The sequence below is a fragment of the Chaetodon auriga genome, chromosome 24 (genome assembly GCF_051107435.1).
Source record: "Chaetodon auriga isolate fChaAug3 chromosome 24, fChaAug3.hap1, whole genome shotgun sequence".
NCBI classification, from domain to species: Eukaryota; Metazoa; Chordata; class Actinopteri; order Chaetodontiformes; family Chaetodontidae; genus Chaetodon; species Chaetodon auriga.
Genome location: NC_135097.1, coordinates 4,426,781 through 4,447,764, shown reverse-complemented (window position 1 = coordinate 4,447,764; position 20,984 = coordinate 4,426,781). Strand labels below are relative to the sequence as shown.

Below are 20,984 nucleotides of genomic sequence, written 5' to 3'. Positions count from 1 at the left end.
TTTTAATGGGGTTTTTTTTTTTGTATTTTTTCAGTGACAGTGTTCTGGAGGGGTTTGAGGGGAGGGTCAGAGAGGGTGTGATTTGTCACTTCTCCTGGACCTGAAGTCCATCCGAAAGCGTCTGACATGCCTAACATACAGCATTTGGCTTCTGTGAGTTCACCTGAAACTCCCAAACCACAAGCCTTTGCTCATTCTGTCGTTGTTCACTCGTCTTCGGGCTGTAAAAAGGAACAAAAGTTCCAATACCTATAGAATAAGAATGAGCCCCTTTGATCCTCATTTAAACATGCTTTCATTATAATTTTCTCTTTCCTTTTTTAAGCTGTCTTTGGTGTCTGAATGTGGTTCTTACCACCATAATTACTCTGTAGTTAAAGCTTGTAAACTAACCCTAATTATATGGAAGATTGTCAAAAGCAGCATGTGTTTCTCTCTCTCTGTGTGTGTGTGTGTGTGTGTGTGTGTGTGTGTGTGTGTTGAGCTCAGCTGTTGCCTCTATTGCTGCTCTGCCTGATGGGTATGCACTATAATTTTGCGCCCACCTATGTGAATATTCCCATCCACTGTGCCAGAATATGCATGATTCTAACCTCCTCTGTGAACTGTCTGTTTCTCCATCGCCGCCTTCATTCACGCCCCAGCGTGCGTTCACAGCCCTCAGTCCCTCTGGGCCTTAAAAGGCTCGCTTTAAGTGTGCTGGAAATGACTGGCAGGAAGTGAATCGAGTTCAAATGACCTGATATGTGATGAAAAACAGGACAAGACCGTCGACACGTCCCCATTGGTTCATATTCTCATGCTCGCCACCACAGTCCAGACTGAACTGTCTTGACACCTGCTGGATAGAGTCCAATGAAATTTGGTACTGACTGATGTAATAACTTTGGTGATGCCTTCACTGTTCATCTAGCGCCATCATCAGGTCAAAACTTCAATTTGTCCATCACTTTATCATAAAACACCTCAAAAAGTAGTGACATTCCCATCAGCCTCACCTGTACTTTGTGTATAGTTGTAATTAGCAAACGCTAACACACTGAACCAAGTTGATGAGCACAGAAAAGTTATACCCGCTAAACATCAGCATGTTAGCATCAATACTGTGATTATATGTATTTTTCCTTTTTGCTGAATGGAGCAGGGGAGGACACTTTAAACATCCAGGGTGTCAGATTTAGTGTCATCTAGTGGTGAGGGTGCACACTGCAGCCAGCTGAACACCCCTCACCTCATCCTCCACTTCAAGCCTGTTGGAGAACCTCCGGTGGATGCTAAAAACACAAAAGGCGTCATTGCTGTGCAGCCCAAAACAGATTCTCCTGTTGGCAAATGACAAACCAACCACTGCTTTCATTTTACATTTTGTCTTCAAATTTCAGCTTCACATGCACAAATACACACTTTCCTGTTATCTCTGCCTCCCTCTTGTCTCCTGAAATCCTCTTTTGAGCCAGTGGAGGGCGCCATGAGGCGGGGTTGCATTCAAAAGTGACTGACGTCCATCTGAAACTGGTGTTTGTTATACATGTTTGGATGTTTTGGAGTCGTCTCCATGCTTTCACCCCCCCGGTGCAGCAGTTAAACCTGTTACTGCTGTATTCTCCGGCACTGCCAATAGCTTCTATTTCTGCATGCAGGCTCCCTTCCCCTCTGCCGCTGTCTCTTTCATCCCCTCCTGCTTTTTCCGGTGCTCCTTATTCCCATTATCCCATTGGCAAAGTGGCGCTGACTGAAATCAGTGCAGAAGGCGAGCAAGGAGCAGCACAGAGAGGAGGAGGGGTTCTCCTCTTCTCCTCAGGTCTTCTCTCAGCTCTCTGCATAGAGGTTGCCGCTGCCTGTGCAGATGCTGCCTGCAAAACCTCCCAGATGAATTGTTTTTCTTCAGTCGTCTTGAGAAGAAATGGATTGTTGTTGAGTGTTTTTTTTTTTGTTTTTTTTTTGTTGCTTTCTTGCTGAGAAACCTGTTGCATCTCTGAGAGACTGATCGCAGCGAAGGAGTCACCTTTTTGATCTGTGAGTTGGGACAGAAGAAGAAAATCTCTTTCTCACCGGGGTCTGTTTTACTTTCTGCATGACTCAGTTATAATCACATCTTCATTGACGTGTTAGAAAAGTAAGCAGGTTGTGTGTTTTTCAAGTGTGTTAATAACTTAGATTTTGTTGTTTTCTACTGTAAAAGACTTAATCAGCAGTGCTTTGAGTCTTAGTTGTGCATCCCTTGCGTTTAGATTTGGATCACATCCTCTGCATTTATAAGGAAAACATTCCTCCTTTTATTATCAGCTGATTGATTCGAGCTTTTCCTCATACCTATTTATACATATGAATTAGAAATATCTTGCTTTTCTTGTCCACATTTCCATATTACAATATACTTGAGTTAAATCTCCTCCTCTTGTGTTTATGATAACGATACTTATTCCCTTGTTTTGTGTATCTGCAGGTTAGTTCAGTATACGTACTTTATTTACAATATTCACATTAAAATAGTCGTTTGTTTGGGGCAGATGTTGGGGTTAGGCAGGTTGGTTTGTTTCTTTTCCAGACCTTTATTGCTGAATGTTTCATGTCTTTTCTCAGTGAACTGCGTCCACCATGAAGACGGCCGCTGCTGCTAAAGTCCTCTTCAGCCTGCTGCTGATTCTCCACTTCAGCAGAGGTGCGTGGCTCTCTGGGCAGCTTGTTTTGTAAAGGTTGCCCACCGGGCGTCTGATCTGTTCATTGATTTTCTCATGCTGATGATGACTGAGAGGCTTTTACTCCTGCAGCCTTCTAGTGAAGTCTGTACGTTCATTGTGGAGCAGTAATACAGCTGCAGATGTAACTCTGCCTACAGTTGCCTGAAAAGTGTTTTTTCATCACCATCATGATCATTCGTCAGCTGACGTACCATTTGAACCTTTAAATTCACTACTATCCAGAGTGCCATGTTCATATAGCTCCACTGAATTTAATTCCCACAACGGGTTGTCAGTGCCTCGCAAAGGAAGATGAATGTTTTCAGCCTGTTGGATACTTGAACAGGAAGAAATTATTTTAGAATTAAAACTGTCACTTTCCAGTTTTATTAAACATGAATCAGGAAAAGCACAGCCAAATTTGTGCGTTTCCTGAGTTTAAAGTCAGTAGTTTCATTTTATAATAGGTTGTAATGTGAAAGAGGGAATGGGAGAGCAGAGTGTGACTGCGCGTCCTCACGTGAGCGGGCAGATTTCCACTTTGCAGCGGTGTTAACAAAGCGCTCCTCTGCTGCCTCTGACTCTCGAGCTGAGAGCTTATTTAACACTTCAGATCACATACCATCAGGACTAGATGAACCTGCGAGGAGGCCCTGGGGCAAAAATGAGCCTACTTGACCGTCTGCTTCCTCCCTCTCTCTCAGTTCATTGTGTATGCACAGTTATCTTCAAGTACCCTTCAAATACAGTGACTGAGGGTCTGTGTGCTTGCACCCCAAGAATGTCAATTACCCTTGATTAGATGGTGGCATTCATGACAGATGCTGCATAAAATACGTTTCAGTCTTTTTTCTCTCCCTCTCTATGTGAATTTCTTTCTAAAGTCTTTGAACTGGTTTTCCTGCAGTGTGGTTCTTTGGTCGCCGCTTTGGTCCAAATATTTCCAGAACTATTGGAGAGATTTCCATTCAAATTCAAGGTCCCCGGGGATGAGTTTGGTGATTCTGCCCCTCTAACACCACCGTGAGGCTGACATTTTCACTTTTTTGTGAAATGACTCCACAATTATTAGATGGATTTTTGGATTCGGGTGGACGTTTGTAGTTTCCTCTCCTCAATTCTGCAGGAAAATGCAAAATACCTCAGAGATGGATGTGATTCGTGGTGGATTGGCACAAAATTTAGTGCACATTCATGGTTTTGATTCCCTCACTTCTCTTCTGGAGCCACCATGACCGCCTCCTCAGAATATATTGTGACTAGAAGAGCACTCCGATAGTCCACTCCTCTGTGATATGCAAATCTGCAGCTGCATCTATAGATGTGAGCACAGCGCCCTGCTTCAGCTCATCACATCCCCCAGTAAACTTTCTTTCTTGTGACTTTTTTCTCTCCTGCTTCTTCTAGCCCAGAAATCCAGCAATGATTCCGTCCACACCTCCAGCGTCACATTGTTCAGTATGAGTCCTCAGTCCCTCGTCAGCCTCCTGCTGCTGGGCCTGACCGTCCTCCTGACTGGCAGCATCTACCTATGGGTCCTCAGATACATCTGCATTGGCTGCTGCCAGCCCATCGTGGTCGGCATTGAATCAGAAGCTCTGGCTGGGATGGTGTGAAGCCATCAGCCCCTGTATGAGTGCAGCTGAGTGTCACCCACTGAGGCAATGCAACAGATAACAAGTCACACAGGATATTTCCCTGCCTTCACAGGTTTAAATTACATTCTTCAGACCTGTGAATTGGCTCTGTTCACATGAGATCTGGGACTTTGATGTATGAAATGACACGTCTCACATGCAACATGTCAGACCACAATGTGTGACAAAAGATGTTCTCCAGCTAGTCGCTAACTTTGCCAACGTCTGGTGTTTGCTGTGCAGGTAGCCTTCGGTATGTTTATCAGACAGCTAGGGCTTAAAAACGGCTGGAAACAAGGTTGGCGAGAGCAGTGACACTGAACCAAAACAGTAAATATGGAGGCTGTAAAAGCAAAACGATCAGCGTAGTGTCGAACACTCATTTGTGCACCATAATTAAGCGACTGAAGAAGTCTGATTAGTTTATCTACAACATGAGATGAAACATTTTCTGCCTCCGATGCTTGGTGGGCTCTGTGACACGTCCATCCCTGTAGAGTCCATCCTCTATTTAACTGTACATCTGCAAAATGCACCGAAGACAAGGACATGACATCGGAGAGTTTATATCAACGCACACAATTTGCTGCGAGGCCACGCTTCTTTCTTCATCTCGGTCTGACGGGCACACAGTCACTCTGTTCCTCTCTATCGGTCTTCTTTCAATTCACTATGAAATAAATCCTCAATAGACTAAACGGCTCTCTATCTGCCCCTCTTTACTGTCTGTATCTGTCTTTGAATAAATAAGAAAATAACGTTTCACATGAAAGATGAGTCTCCACTAATGGACCGAGCTTCTCCGCAGGACAGAGGCGATCGAGTTTGCATCTTAACGGATCCAATTAAATTTTATCAGCCTCATAATTCAGCTTCATATCTCTTAAAAGCTTGTTGAATGAATAAGTGATCAGAGAGAATACCGAGCAGACAGAAGGCTTCACAGTAACGGCTGCGTTTAATATTTTAGCCGGGAATTAAGCATGCGTACACACATCCACCACCTCCCCCCCCCACCCCCCCACCCCCCCACACACACGTTGATTGAAGAAGACTTCTGAACGCCGTGCAGCAGAACATACAAACGTAAAGCAGTTCACTTTTTAATGCTCCCTCTGCTGACAGCTGTTATTGATCCACATGGTTTTCAGCAGCCGTGGTTCAGACTGATCTGGACTATGAATCTGTTTGATCTAAGCCTGATGAAACCTCTCCGCAGAAGCTCGTTTCTAAGTGGTCCCAGATAATTGTTTTTATTGCGGTGTCTGTAACGCAGCTGGTGAGATCTGTGTCGACTGAAGCTCAGCATCTCTGTTCAGGTTTTAAAGGAGCAGTCAGCAAGAGAGATCCTCCAGGAAATGAACTGTGGCACTCCATAGAAATGACAAAAAAAAAAAGCGCTCTGTCAATTGGTTTTACGTAATTTGCGAATTCAATATGAAAATTGAGCCAAAAACATTCTAATACATATATCAATTTATATACATGTTTTTATATATTCTCTTACTTTCATTTACCTTTAATGAATTTTTTTTTTTGCTTTTGTGTCCTTGATCATAGATTGCTGTTGCTCATTGTCATCAGTCCTTTGACCTGACTGTTTAACACCTGACAGAGAACCAACAGGAACTACTTTTTTAGTCACATGGGGGCAGCAGACACACGCGTCAGTCCTGTTTTACTCAGTCTGGCCTTCTGTCCTGGTCTCCAGACACGTCTCACTTCAGCCTCAGGCTTTACTGAGGAACCCTCCAGACTGGCTACACTCCATCCGTCCACCAGATGTCCTCAGACTTTCAAACTGGTCCCACTCACCTAACTCCTCACCTGTTCCTCCCTCCCCCACCGCACCCTTCACAGCATTTCAGCCTTGTTTATGCCTACATTGTTTGCATCCAGCCACCTCTACCTGTTCAGGTATTTTGACCTGCTCCTCCTCCTCATTTGAACTCTCTTTAAGCATTTAAACAATGAGCTGAAACTTTCTGTGACGCTCTATGATGCAGAGGGGAGCAGCAGATTCAGGTAATTCCTTTCAAACTGCCACAATGCATGTGTGAACGGTTGTCTGTCTCTGTCTGCCGGCTGTGTTACAGACTGGCAACCTGTCCTGGGTGCATCCCACCTCCCACCCAGTGAGGTGGGACATGGACCCAAGCTCCCCGTGACTCCTCACTGGATAAACAGGTACAAATAATCTGAATAAATGGATCCATCCTCGCTTTTGAACGATGCTATCACCTGTTACCAATCAACCTGTTTACCTGTGGAATGTTCCAAACAGGTGTTTTTGGAGCATTCCTCATCTTTCCCAGTCTTTACTTGTTGCATCATATTCAGAATAAGCAGATATTTACAGAAATCCATGAAGCTGATTGAGTTAATGTCTAAAAGGATTAGCAAATATCACACATTCTGGGTTATTTATGTCTTACACAGTGTCCCAGCTTTTTTTTTGGAATCAGGCTCATATGAAGACTAGTATGTGGGAGGAGCACAACAATAAAAGAAGTGAAAGTGTCCTGGTTCAGGGGGTTAACATGGACCTCCAGTCATTATGGTACTGAATGCTTGAGAAAATATACACAATGAATCATTGGAAACTACGGAACTGAATATGATTTATAGCGCTGGGAAAATGACGCCCACCTCTGCAGCACAAGAGAGGAAAAGAGAAGGAGGAAGATGATTAAAGAGGAACTGTGAGGAAAAAGTTGGAGCCTGAGGAGTCAAAGTCATATACATACATTAGAAACATGGATGGAGGCACAGAGGGGGGCTTAGGGTCCCCACAGCCAGTGTTTGAAGTGAGAATTAGCAACAGTTCTTGTTGGAGATTCAAAGGGCTCAGTCAGACACTGGAAACCTGATCTGATCTGATCTGATCTGAAATGTATTTCTAGTACAATTTTACTGCCATTACAGCTAAGTAATCCGTCCATCGTTATTGTGATGCAGCGCCGTTTATGGCTGAACACCTGCGTCACATCACCTGAGAGGAAACTTTCCTGCTGGTTAACGCGCTTTGTAACTGAACCATCAAGGTCAAGACACTCAAGACAAGAGCCGTCATTACACAGCACACCTCGCCTGATGCTGAGCTCCTCCATTGATCGTAGCCATGATAATCACAGTGAAAACTGCCCTCCCTAACCTGCTGTAGTCCATCTACACACTGTGGATGAACTGTGTGCACCTCTGCTTCCTCCGCTCTCCGTCTTTGTCTCTGCCGGTGTTTCCATCTGACCCTGTCCCTGTCAGATGCGTGGTAATGGATTTATTCCTATCTCTCTGAGCACATGGGCCTCAGGCAAAGCAGCGGCTCATCCCATGATTGACAGCTGCTGATAGGACTCCAATCCCGGGCCGGGAGCCTGTTGCTAGGGGCTAAGGGGGGCTTCCCGCATCCACGCAGTTGCCATGGAAAAAAAAAAGGGAAGTTCAGCCCTTCCGCCTGCAGGTGGCAACACCGCACTCCGAGTCAGCAGGGAGGGACGCGTCCTCCTCTGGTGAGAGGTGAAATCAGGTACGAGGGCGGCAACGCGAAGCAGTTCGCCGCTGACGCCTCGCGAGGAGCGGGATGTAGGTTTGATTTCACGGTTTGCGTGTTCACCCCGACTTCACCGGAGTCTCCTCTGGGTGCTGCAGCCTCTTTCAATTACACGCAAGTCAGGTGGAGACTCCACATTCCCCGCAGGCATCCGTTTGGCCGTCCGCCTGCCAGTCTTTGTGCTGCTGTAAATCAATTCTTCATGTGCTCAAGCGCTCATTTTTACACGATCCAGTGGAGTGATGTTGGTGTGTTTGGTTACATCTCATGAGATCCGAGAGGAAAATGTACTGGGAGACTAGTTGCTGCGAGAAGAACACAACTGCAAAGCATCTTTTTTTAAATAAAAACCAGATTGAGTGCAGTGTCGCAGCTGTTACGGCTCATGAAAGGGTTTTTCTGCGCGCGCTGGCGCACCGTCAGCTGTGACACAGAGCATGCAGAACTGGGAACTGAACCCTCTTTGGTGGTCTACGCAGCGCTAACCACTTCCATCTCCTGTGGTTGCATTTCTTATTTCCTCGTTTCTGCAGCTTGCACGTTTTTTTCCCCTCGACTCTCACGCCTCATTAGGTTTTGGCAGAAATGAGTGAAAAAGATAGCAGATGAGCCCGGCTAGGCTGACAGGCGCTCATAGGTGCATCACACACACTTTCAGCCTCCAAGTGCTGATGAATCCTGGCTGCCTGTGCGGGTGTGTTTGTCATCACCTGCTCGTGACGGTTCATCATATCAATCATCACATCTCGGAGAGTCTTTTCTCTCCAGTCTGGATGGAGAGGAGAGGTCAGTGGAGGTCGAAGAAGCAGCGGCGGATTCCAGGAGCTCACCTGCTGATGCTGCCGGGGTCAGTTTGCAGTGTTTCCCACACAGGCAGGAAATACTGCAAACCGCAGCTGCTTCTCTGAAACTGAAAAGAAACTGTCTGAGAGACTGAGACACACACCCACACACACATGCGCGCACACACATCACGTAGGTGAGTTATGGTATCACTCAAGCGCTCTCGTTTTGTCATAACTCTCACATACACCTGTCACTGCACTCTCAATCAGAGGCATAAAATCAGATTAAAAGGGAAAGATTTGTTGCATCATGACAGACTGCTTACATGCATGCAAGCTGTCATCAACGCGAACCACTTGTGCTGAACAGCAGCCGGGTATCTAATGTAATATACATGTTATAAACTGTGTGTGAAACGCACTCGACTGCCGCCAGATATTTGATTTATTCCGCTCTCAGATCCGGTTTGATCCCCACCGGGCTGTGCGCTGTGCAGCAGGAGCGGTTCCCACTGATTTTTCAGCACACCGTGTTCCACATAGTCTGCTGGAGTCAAACAAGGACACGGCGTCTGAGGAATAATTTAATACGACCTTAAATGTGGATTAGTGCGGCTCGAGAGATGCCTTTGTAAAGAGAGAGCGCGTCGATTGAAAGTCGGTTTTCGGTGGCGTTGTGGCAGAAACGCCTTTAAGATGTCTAGAAAAATGTGAAATTTGATACGTTTGTTTCATAAATTCCGCTACAATTTAAACCGTGACACCTTAAAAGGCTTCACTCACTCCTCAGCTCTTGTCCAATAGACGACGGAGGAGTTCAAGGGTTGTAGGAAAATGTAGCCATTAATCACTGCGCGCACATGAACAATTTGAAGAAGTAATGAAACACTGGGTTTTTTCCTTTTTCTTTTTAGATGCTCCAACAGCACTTCAAGAGACTGGTTGTAAAAACATCTAAATACATTTTTATTTTGACTATTGCACGTTAAATATATTTTAGGTTATTACACATATTCTGTATACCCTGAACATCTGCACATTCCCTGATCACTATTTTGCACATACATCGTCTGTTTTGCACTTTCAGAAACATTTTTTCCCATTTTTAGAATAGATTTTGTTCTGTTGATGATTTGTAACTTGCAGTAGGATACTTGAAGGATACTACTACTTTTTTTTTTTTTTTTTTAAGTTTTTTTTCTTACAGTTTTTATTGTTACATGCCAAGGCACATTCCTTGTATGTTCAAACTTACAAAAAAAACATGATTCTGATTAAGGTTTTGGACTGTATACCCCTACATTTACTCTTTAGTCACTGTTTACCTATGACAGATCAGTTAAAACATCAGAGAAATTTATGCTTGAACTTTATTGAATTGGTGACAGGTAAAGCTTGTTAGGTTGTCCAGGTTCATAGAAGGCCTCATCATAGGCCATAAAATGCTTACAACATTACATTTGTTAGACTTGGGCTGCACAATGACTGTTTTCACATCGATTAAACTCTCCGTTTTTCATAAATAAATAGATGACCTATTTTGTGGATGAAATTTCAGCAAAAAAAAGTGAAAAAGGTAGGCATCGAGACGCCGTCTTCAAAGTACGTGATTTATAGGACAAATACCAAAAGTATTATATATAAACTGATAAAAACAGAGAAAAGCAGCATAATCGTCATATAGGATTTCAGCATACAAGATTCCAACCCTATCAGTGGTCCATGAAGGCAGCACGGTTGTGAGATCAGCTGATTTTTTACGCTGCCATTTTGTCCGGCGGAGAAGCAAGCAGCCAGTCAGTCCGTAAAGAGAAACCGCTGGCGAGACTTTTCTAGACAGCAGCACAGGACGGGACCGTCGGCGGAAAAAAAAACAAAACGAAACGATAATGTGGAGTCGACAGCCGAAGAACAGCACCAACTGAGCCCGAGGACCGTGAAGGGAAACAGCCGAGCTAAGGGAGCTGTCATTTTTAACTTAACGGGTCCGCCGGCTCGCGCTTCTGTCACAGACTACAGGCACTCGCGCGCTCGTTGGCTCGTTGCTGGCAGGTTAGCTAACCCCGCTAGCTGCTCGGCTAACACCCGCCGCTCCTCGCATCTCTTCTCACCGGGAGAAACTGCACCTGTCCCGGTTGTCAGTCTCCCGGCGTCCTCTTATGAACTTCAAACAATGTGCTGCTCAGTTCTGAGTGACTTTTTACGCCCGAGGGGGGTTTTAACACGCACTTTGCCGAGCGACCAGTGATTGCTAAACTGTCCAAGCTAACAAGTTGACGTGGAAGAGGAACTCGAGGTTGTTGTTGGTGTTCTCCAAGCTGTGATTTCATACGGATTACTTTTTTTGTTGCCTGCCCCGAGGTGGTCTCTTTGGTCATCCCAAACAAATCGTCCAGGTTACATATAAACCAGCCAGTTAGCTATGTTTATTTGTGGCCAGAAAGTAATTTCCAGTGTTTACAAATTCCACAGTGGGACTCTTTCCTGGTTCGAGTACTGCAACGGAAACATTAGCTAACACAGACTAGCTCAGATTAGTGTCGTCGTGTTTTGTTTACTAGATATATAGTGGGAATAAACAGTTGCCAAACAATTTAACTACAAAGAATTGATTGTAGTTTTCATTGTAGAGCCTGATATTCTTGTACCTGGAGGGGTTTTTTTTGCCACCAGCGATCTGACTTTACTGCAGACGAGACTGCACAGGTTTTGTACGCACCTGGAGAGAAAAAAACAAAAACTCATCAGTAGGTGTTTGATCGCAACCCTTTACCTCCTCTTGACAGTGAAGCCACGTTGAGTTGTGTCCCGCAGGGAGTTTGATCCATTGATCGGATCGTTATTGTGCTATTTTAGCTGATTGTGGGGGGGAGTAAAAAGCAGAAATAGAAGCCATGTCGGGCCAATCTATCACGGATCGGATCGCAGCAGCGCAGCACAGCATGACCGGGTCATCTATCAGCAAGGCTGTGTGCAAAGCCACCACACATGAAGTCAGCGGACCCAAGAAGAAGCACCTTGACTGTGAGTATATATCCTGTCCTGTGTGCTGTCAGCCGGCTGCAGGGCTGCAGAAAGCAGACACAGCGGGCTGACAGTGCTCAAGCTCTGGTACACACATTCCTTCACACCACCTGGCAGTCAGGGAGTCCATCTGGAAGACAATCAAAAGGTTATACAGGCTGGGTTTGCAGACTGAAGATACAGCTGACGTTCATACACAGCCTGTGAGCACATTAGCATCCTTCAGTGTGGTGGTGGTGGTGGTTCTTATCAGTATATTCAGCAGTTTTCCTCTCAATTCTGATCAATTCTGTGGTCTACAAATACCAGATAAGATGACAGCTACCCCTTCTGACTTACCAAAGCCCAAAGTGATGTCCTAAAATTGCTCAACCAACAGCCAAATATCCTTGAACATTCATTTAAAGCTACAGCTAATGATTAATCTTGTTACTGTTTAACCTGTCAGTTACTTTTGCAATCAATCGATCAGTCTTCTATTCTTTAAAATGTTCCTGAACTGCAGGTACAGTCACATGGGATTTTTTTTTTTATATATACGACAAAAACTAAACGATTAATCTGTTATGAAAATGGTTGACAAGTAACTTTGCAGGTCGACTAATCCATCAATAGGAGTTTGACCAGGTATTCAACTCCATGCTGCAACATAACCAAGAAAACCAAACAACTCTTTGTATTTGTTAACCAGCAAGAGTTTGCTTGACAGTTCGTGCCTTCCATTTAAAACATCTTATTATGAGGCTACAAAACTGTTGGCGGCTTCCTTTTGTACAGACTTCAAGGCAAGTCACACGCAGATAACAAACAAAGAGCCAGAGAGCAGGTTTTTCATCAGACCTGCAGCTTAGGGAGGACAGACTGCGCTCACCTTATTTCCAAGACAAAAAGACAGAGCTTTACGCTCTGCTAAAACCTCAGGAAACACAACAACAAATTCAAGCACGTCACTGTAGAGAATGTCGTCAGCAGAAGCACAAACAGCAATTTCCTGGATCTTGGCTGCTGATGTTATTGCGATTTCTTCAGGCACTTGATTCCTGGTTGTCGTTTCACATTATGCTTTGGTAATGAAGAGTGGATTAAGTCCCTGGACTGCCAGTAGAGCCCACTGAAATTAAACTGAGTCATGTTGAAGGTGGCGGTGATGCAAGCGAGACAACACAAAGGAAAGGATGAATGAACACATTTATTTAAAACAAGAATGGCTCATGCGAGGGCGTATGTGTGATGGTCGAGTGTGTGCGTTGGACGTTACTGGGACAAAATGTGCTGAAGTTCTGTTTCTGGGAAGCAGCTTTTGTCGGAACAGGGCGCACATGTTTGATCGATGCTTCGGCTCAGCTGCCTCACATCCGTCAGCTCCTCCTCACTCACAAGACTCAGCTGCTGACGTTCAACAAAAGTCATGTATTGTCTCTGCCGCTTTGTGAACTTGGCTAGACCTTTACAGCCAATACGCCACGTCAAGCTTAATCATTGTAGTGTATTGATTTCTTTGTGAGAGCAACGACCTCAGTGCCGCAGGGGGAACGGTCAGCGAGTGGTGCATTGCATGGAGGCATGATTGTCATGTTATTTGTCCGTTTGATGATTTTACAGTGAAGGTAGTGTCCAGCGTTGTCAGGCTGTCATTGTGTTGTCGGTATTATCAGGAAGGATGGCCAGCGGGCTGGAGTAAAGGCAGGTTATAGGTTAGGTCGTCATTCAGTCAGGCAGGTAGTCAATTTGTGAGTCAGTTAGCAAGCCAGGGAGGCTGGCAGGCAGTGTGTTCGATCATTACTCAGTCAACTAGCCAGCCAGCTGATCCAACCGTCCAGTAATGTAATGAACACTGGCTGCCAGGTAAGATAGCTTGCCAGCCATTCAGTCAGCCTTATTCATACTTAACAATGAAATGATCACACAGCTCGAACAGATGTGAATGTGCCCAGAACGTATGGAAAGTCCAAGCTGATATGCTAATATTAGCTGTTTGTGACCACCACAGTCCACACATTGCTGCAATCTTTGGGGGATAATCAAAGAATTATATATTTTTTTCGCCTGTTATCCTGCAGCGACATGCATCTTCAAACGTATTGTTAGCTCACAGATGTTCTCAGTCTGTCTGGAGTGATAAAACAGCTCTGCGGGGCACAAAAACCCATTAAATCCAACATTTTAACTAACTGCCCCGGCCTGCCACGACAGAGCACAGCAGACCCAAAAGTACGTCCAGCGAAGAAGAAGAACAGTGCGAGGCGGCATCGTCAGTGGAAATGTTGAATTTTTAATGCCGGTTTGGCTGTGGGGAATTTTTTTTTACAATTCCACACAGACAGAAGACATCTGTGAGATCACATAACAGGTAAAAAATGACATTAAGATTTTCCCCCAAGGTTGCCATGGGGAACATAATGTGATCCATTCACTGGGTCACATTATGTTCAACAAGCTGTAAGATGTACCTGACATGCAGTATGCTCTATGATGGTATTTTTTAACACAGGGGCTAATGCTGCGACAGCTAATCAGCTAACCACCTATGGCACAGATGTCCAATTATGTTGTCCAGTTGCTAAAACTTAACCTGCACCTTCCCTCCAATCAGAATGTAGATCATTTTATAGCTATTGTATTTAACTTCACTTGCCTCTGCCAGATACTGCAGTTCTTACAAGGTTTTGAAATCTTCACACATGGCAAGTTACCTAATAACAGCCGTGGTCTGCAGCAGTATGTCTGGGCGTAAACGTGCCAAATACATTGAAGGGATGCGAAATGTAATCACAAGTTGTCAATCAAGGCACGTTTAAAATGCATTTAGAAGCCAGGGCCAAGCTGCGGTTCTTATCAACTGGATGTTGGCACGAGCTGAATACATCTGGAAACAAGATGCTACAGGTTTGAAGTTGGCAGCTCAGCCAGCCAGCTAGTTAGCGTGTGAGTCAGATGACAAGTCTGCTGGTTAGCGAATTGTGTGCCTGCAGAGCCTTTTAGAAATGGTAAGAGAGGACACCAGGAGAAACCTGGAAACCTGACAGGCTTTGACACTGAAAACCTGGAGTAGGTTGCGTCGTTGCTAACATTGCCTGTATTTTTTTTAACGTCTATTTTTCACACACGCAGAGCCCCCCACCCACCCACAAACACAAACATCGTTTTCCATCACTCTCCCCTTGGCACAACTTCACCGCAAGCAGCTGTGACTGTCTGACAGCAAGCTGTGAATGATCTCACCGGCATATTTGCATCTAGACCCAATAACCGAATAACCCTTGCGGAAGGCTTTCAGCTCTGCCGGCCGGCGGCCAGCAGTGAGTGTGCGAGGGTTGGGGGGGGGTCTGCCGTTAGCTCGAGCAGCCGTGACATTCACGCACCACTGGTGAAAATAAGTGCCGTTTTAAAGCCATTTAGTGTCATGATCGAGGCTGTCCACCTCAATTAACCCCAGCTTGTGAGCCAGTGGCAAAAATGACGAGTCCTTCCCATCAGCTCTGAAAGCTTTTCTATTTATGGAAATTATCACCATAACAATCAGTGAGGAAGGGTTCAAATGTGTTGGAAAATGTCTGCTCACACACCTGCTTGCAGTTTGCACATTGTCAAGGTGAGAGATACCGTGTGTTTAATCCCGCCTTCATGAGCAGCTAACTGACTGCTGTGGCACATGCACACTCAGGAGGCCACTTCTTTCCACTTTGGCATCACTGAAACGCTGATTGTTTCACCATTTTACAGCTGTTCGAGAGTAGTTGTGACATTTAAACCGAAGTCTAGTTTCCCCTTCACCAGCACTCTGTTGTCATGGCAGCAAACCAGCCAAGTGGCGTGTGTTAAATGGCCTTAAGTTGACGGGGGAAGTTGGATGGTGAAATCGGCAGTGGCCTCAGTAATGGTGCCGTTTTTACAACCTTTGTTTATGCGGCTGAGCTCGATGTTTGTTGTGCATTTCTTGGAAGTAGTCAATGAGACTTTAATGGAGCTTCCCAGTAATCCAAGTAATGGTATACCTAACAATTGTAAATTAAAGGCAGTGGGAACAATTAGTTTGTTCTCTTGACATTTATCTGTTTTGGCTGGTGGGAAGCGTTTAACCTCTGTGAGCATTTCACACCTTGACATTACATGAGCTGCATTTAGCCACGTGACAGGCGTTGGAGTCACATAAATGGAGGTGTGAACGAATAGAAGAAGTGGCTGGTAAAGTCATGCTGCAGTCCCGCCCCAGCTTTGTTCAGGGTTGGTTGATCCAGCCTGATGTACTGTTGATGGCCTTCTTCACGCTTCCTCCAAACCATCTGTCTTCTCTGCTCAAAATGTGCCCTTCATCGTCTTCAAAGGAGTGAATGAGAGGAAAGGGGGGAGGATGAGAGTGCAGGGGAAATCATCATTGGCAGAGTGATTCAGAAAAAAAACCCACACAAGAAGACCTTTTCCTTTCTGCTTCATTTCAAGATGACTTAGACATAGATAGAGGATTTATATCAATCTGTTGCTTTGCTCAAACGTACAAAGGTAAGAGTGTTGATCAAGCTGTGGTCACTAACTTCAGAGGAGGAGATGCTCAGTAAAGACGTCGGTATGCTTCAAAAGAAGTGCTTCTCGGGTCCCCAAAAAATGTCGTCTGTCCAACACCAGTAATCAAACCCACTTCGTGTTGTGCTCAGCCAGGAGGAGGTTAAGAGAAAGACACTTCCTGCAGCTCCCCTTTTTAAATGCTTCAGACAACTACTTCCAACAACACTAACAACGCCTGCAAGGAGAGACTGCACAAAAATGTCTGCCATTTGAACAATTATTGCATCATGCCCCTCCCCATAATGGCGGGCTTTTCTCCCCACCTTTGAGGGAGGCCCTCTGGAAAAGCTAAAAACACTGATACCCTGACCTTAAGCCCCAGCAGCTCTGTAGAAGGTAAAGTAAATGACAAAATGTCGGCAGGGGAGACTCAGAAATCCTCTCCGTTAAAATGCCTTTGCTCAACACAATGATTCTGTTATTTGAAGGAGGGCTTTCCTTCGGCCGATCTTGACCTTTGATCTCTCAGAGAACAGGAACAGGTGGAAGGAGAACACCTGAGGAATCCCAGTTATGCCTGTTTGTTGCGACTCTTTTGCCGGCTTTGTTGACTGTGGCTATATGCAGCGTCCATGTGCATTACTTCTTTGTACTAATACTACTTTGGGGTATCCGCAAACGGTAGATTTCCTCCAGAAGTTGCTGTTGAAAGCTCGCTAGCCAAAGTTAGCTTGCACGCTGGTGGTCAGGCAGTTTTATACCAACCTGCATGCCATTCTTAACAGAAATCTTTACCACAGCTTTGGCTCAGCTGCTTAGTCAGACTATCCTGTTATTGAGGTCATTTCCAGGCTTTCTGCTCAGTAACAGCAAAGGTTATGGTAGCTTGATACAACATGCCACATCGTTTTTACCAGCTGGCTGAACTGCTGGCCCAAATGTCCTCTAACATCATGGGTGTGTTGGACCGTTTTTAGCCAAACCTTAAAACTAGGTTACACTTACATGACAAATTGATGTGGTGCTAAAGCAGTCCTCCACACCGACACTGTGACCGGCTCTGTCTGGGCTACAGTGTGTGTGTTTGGGTGAGTTTAATAGACGAAGAGAGGCACTGTGTACAGCGTGTTACTGAGCTCAGGTTTATGTGGCTTGTGTTTCAGCCTCCAGTGAGTTGGTGCCCATTCAAACTTTACAGCTCTATTTCAGACAGCAGCTCGTGGGTCACCTTGACAGATGTGTTCATTGTGCCTGTGTACATATGTTGCGTTTGTTTGTTAGATGTGGGTGTGTGTCTGTTTGAGTTTAGGCAGTACGTGCGTATGAATGTGGCACTTCTGGGATTATTTCAAAGTTGCTCTAACATGTATTTCCCCTGTACAAGTGGATTTTAAAAAGCAATTTTCTTTGAAAGATACGTCACATTGAAGTTTACAAAAGGACCTGAGAGGAAACATCTCTTTCAATAATTGTTGTTTTTCATTTCTTAAAGTGCGTTATTCGTGTGTGAGCGTGGGAGGGGGCTAACGTTGTTAGCTGTTGCTTTGGTCCCATCTGTGATTTGAGCGCTCCCTTCACCTCTCTGTGACTCTGGCATTCTGTATGTTAGTTTATCCACATTGCTGCTGTTACAGGACCACCTGTTGCTGTGAGTTTTGACAGTCTTGTTATTTGTCAGCGGCCCAACTGCACCCATGAAAGAGAGGCAGTTAACGCTAGCTGGACTTCCTCATTTTTGTAATGTGAGAGAACAAAACACCACACTGAGTGCAGGAGCCATAGAAGGCTGAGCAGGTGTTGAAATCATGTGACAGTAAATGAAAGTCCGGTGGGAATCAGTGCTAATGTTAGGAAGCTACGCTAACTAGCTTTTATTTTCTGAGTGGAGCCTGAATTTAACACTAACAACATGATGGATTCTCCTAAGTATTCCAAGTTTTAAAGGGTCTTAAATTGCTAGTAGTTGAAGGGCGACACATGGTTGGCTTGTTGAAAAAATGAATAATGTCTTGTTTGTATCATAAGCTAAACAGAGCTGTGATGTGCTCCAGTAGCACAAGTGTACAAGCGCTTAATGTCAGGAAAGTCCACAAATCTCACACTGTGTTTGCACAAATATGCCCCCCAAAAAAGCCATTTTGTCCTCTTTTGAGAAATGGAAAAACAACTTATAGTTTATTATTCTTTACACACAAACATTGGACAATTCATATTTCAGTTTGACTTTGAAGATCAATATATTTGCTGTTGAATCTCGATACCCCCCCGTATTAGGCGTTTTTTTTTTCTTTCCCTTTTTATTCTTTACTCCTCGGGCCTCTCATTACACATTGTACACACATGAAGTGATTTATTTATACCACTAAAGAAAGTATTCAGGGAATTGAAAAGGTTCAATGTGATTTAAGACATTTAAGAATAGAAATAGTGCAGCTTATTTCCTGCTATTTGTGCTGCATTGATTCAGTCCCTGATAGACCTGCGGCAGGGTGTAGCTGGTTGGTGCCACAGTGGGGACGCGTGTGTCTTAAGTGATTGTAGGTGAGTCCAATGCTATCTAAACAAAGCGCCACAGCCCCTCCCTGTCTGCAGAGCAGAGATAGGCCCAGTTTAGACTACCAGGCAGGAAAAAAGGCTCACTGCTGACAGTCTGGATACGTCTGTTTCAAGTGAAGCCCGAGGGAATGCACGTCAAGTGTCGAGTGTGCGAGACTGTGTGTTTCCGTCTCATGAGAGCGCTTCAGTCTCAAACATGCTACACGCTAGTACGCTGCACAGTCAGGGAATGTGCTATACCCACTGCACACTCAAGTAGTGATTGAGGGAGCGAATTTCATGGCTTAGTTCACATTGGGGCACATTGAGTAGGACCTGGAACGACCAGCTCATGCTGTAAAACAACACAGAGGAGCAGCCGTATAGAAGCAGCCTGCTTTTATTTACAGTCTAATGCATAATTCAGCGTCTATAAAATATTTGTAGCGTTACTTAAAGTCTTCGCTTGCTTTAAATTGGCTGACTTCATGTCATTGCATCACCCATGAAAGTCCCAGTGTAATTAACTGTATTTTGCATAATTGTATACATTCTTCCCCCCCAAATGAGGAGGTTACCATTCCATATATACCTGAACCATAAACTTGTCTTATTAGTCAATAATAATAAGCAAGTGGCAATTAACGGACTGGATCTTGTTTGATGTGGTCAATCAAAAGCGCTGCAGTCATTGAGAAATTAGACCTTAAAGCTGCAGTAATCAATATTTTCATATTTAAAATGGATCAAATGACTGTGTGAAAGATGACGCTCGTCGTGATAAACCCACAGTTACATGGAGCATTGGCGCTTTTTAAGCTCAGCGTTTCGCTTTTTCTCATCGGCAGCTTTGCTATTTTGATTCACTCTCACCGACCCTCGTTTGCAGCTGGAACAAAAAATGCTTAAAAGTCAGTGTGTACGACGTGCCCACCGCTAAGTGGCAGACGAACAAAGATGGCGACTGGCTAGAAAACAGGGTGGCGCATTTAGCAGCTAAAGACCGAGATATTTGTCTGAGGAGTGGTTGAAAACAGAAACGTTGGACTTGCAGTCATGAGGTGGCTAAGTTCCTGAAAAGCTGTCATATTTGACATTCAAGGTTAAATCAGCACTCAGAGAAATCAGTAAAAAAAAAATGATATCAACCACGCATCTGAAATTATCCAGAGTCTTACCAGTAATGATGAAACAAGCTGCAAGCTAGCTCCTCGCTGCTTTATTGTGTACATTACTGCAAGTTGACTAACAAGCAAGTGTATTTGTACAATTTATTATTCAGCATCTGCTGTCAGACAAGTCTCAAAGTGCAATTATCAGCACGCTAATAATTTATTTAACTGTTGTTTATCCAGGTTGGCCTTAAGTGTCCTTCTCAGGGGAAGCCTTGCTGTCCTCTGCACTGCACACAGTCCAGTGCTCTGTACTGTACAGACTGAACACTAGACGCTCATTTTGTACACTTAGCGTATTAATGTTTGTACATAGTTTTAAGCCGTCTTTGTCCGGGTCTGTGTTTGTGTGTTTGGGAACATTCAGTGCTTGTGTTCGCGTCCCGTTCTGATGTCTGGTTATTTTTAGCCGTGTGTTCTCTCTCTGGAGCCTTTGGCTGGGTTCAACTGCTTGTTTTTCTTCCCGTGCTCTACCTGCGTGCGTGTACGTCTGTCTGCCCGCCCGCCTACCATCCTCTCTGTCAGTGTCACTCTCTTTTTCTGACAGAAAGCGGCAGACGTGCCCCCCCCGCCCCGAAGGCGTTCGCGCACAGACAAACACTCCGAGACTTCAATCCCATTCGCTTGACAAGATTTCCCGAATCCCCCAATGAAAACACAGCAGTTGGAGACGAGAGAGTTTGTCTCCCCCTAATTCTCTGTCTCTCTGTATTTCTGTGTGTGACTAAGAGAGACAGAAGAGAAACCGCTCTTATTTAAAACCTCAAGGGGAGAATTAAAGCTATAGAACCAGAGCTAGTCTATTAATAGACCAAATTCTGGTGACACTTTGTCTTAGTGTCGGCTCTCTCTGCCTCTTTCTACCAGCTCCTTAATTCTCTCTCCCCCTTCGCTCTGGTTCTCCTTCCTGTCCTCCCACCTTACTCCTGCACTGATCTCACATTTTCTCTCTGGATACAGATTCCGGTGCCTAGACTTTTGGCAGATATCGAGTGCTGATCTGATAGCGGTGCTCTTTTTTTAGTTTCAAGTTAAGATCTAACAACCTTCCTGCTTGGGATCGTTATTCTGTGTATAAGGTAACATAAGGCGCCATG

At 44.7% G+C, this 20,984-nt stretch overlaps 1 protein-coding gene across 5 annotated transcripts in view; it reads left to right on the top strand.

The window, feature by feature from the left end:
- Nucleotides 1-10,425: 10,425 nt before the first annotated feature.
- The window catches only part of LOC143316842 (phosphatidylinositol-binding clathrin assembly protein), a 75,162-nt gene continuing 64,603 nt past the window's right edge, over nucleotides 10,426-20,984 (top strand). For all 5 annotated transcript variants that reach the window (XM_076724577.1, XM_076724580.1, XM_076724579.1 and 2 more), the window contains exon 1: nucleotides 10,426-11,677. In XM_076724577.1, the coding sequence (XP_076580692.1) occupies nucleotides 11,548-11,677 (130 nt within the window). In that variant the 5' untranslated portion in view covers nucleotides 10,426-11,547. The remainder of the gene's footprint in view (nucleotides 11,678-20,984) is intronic.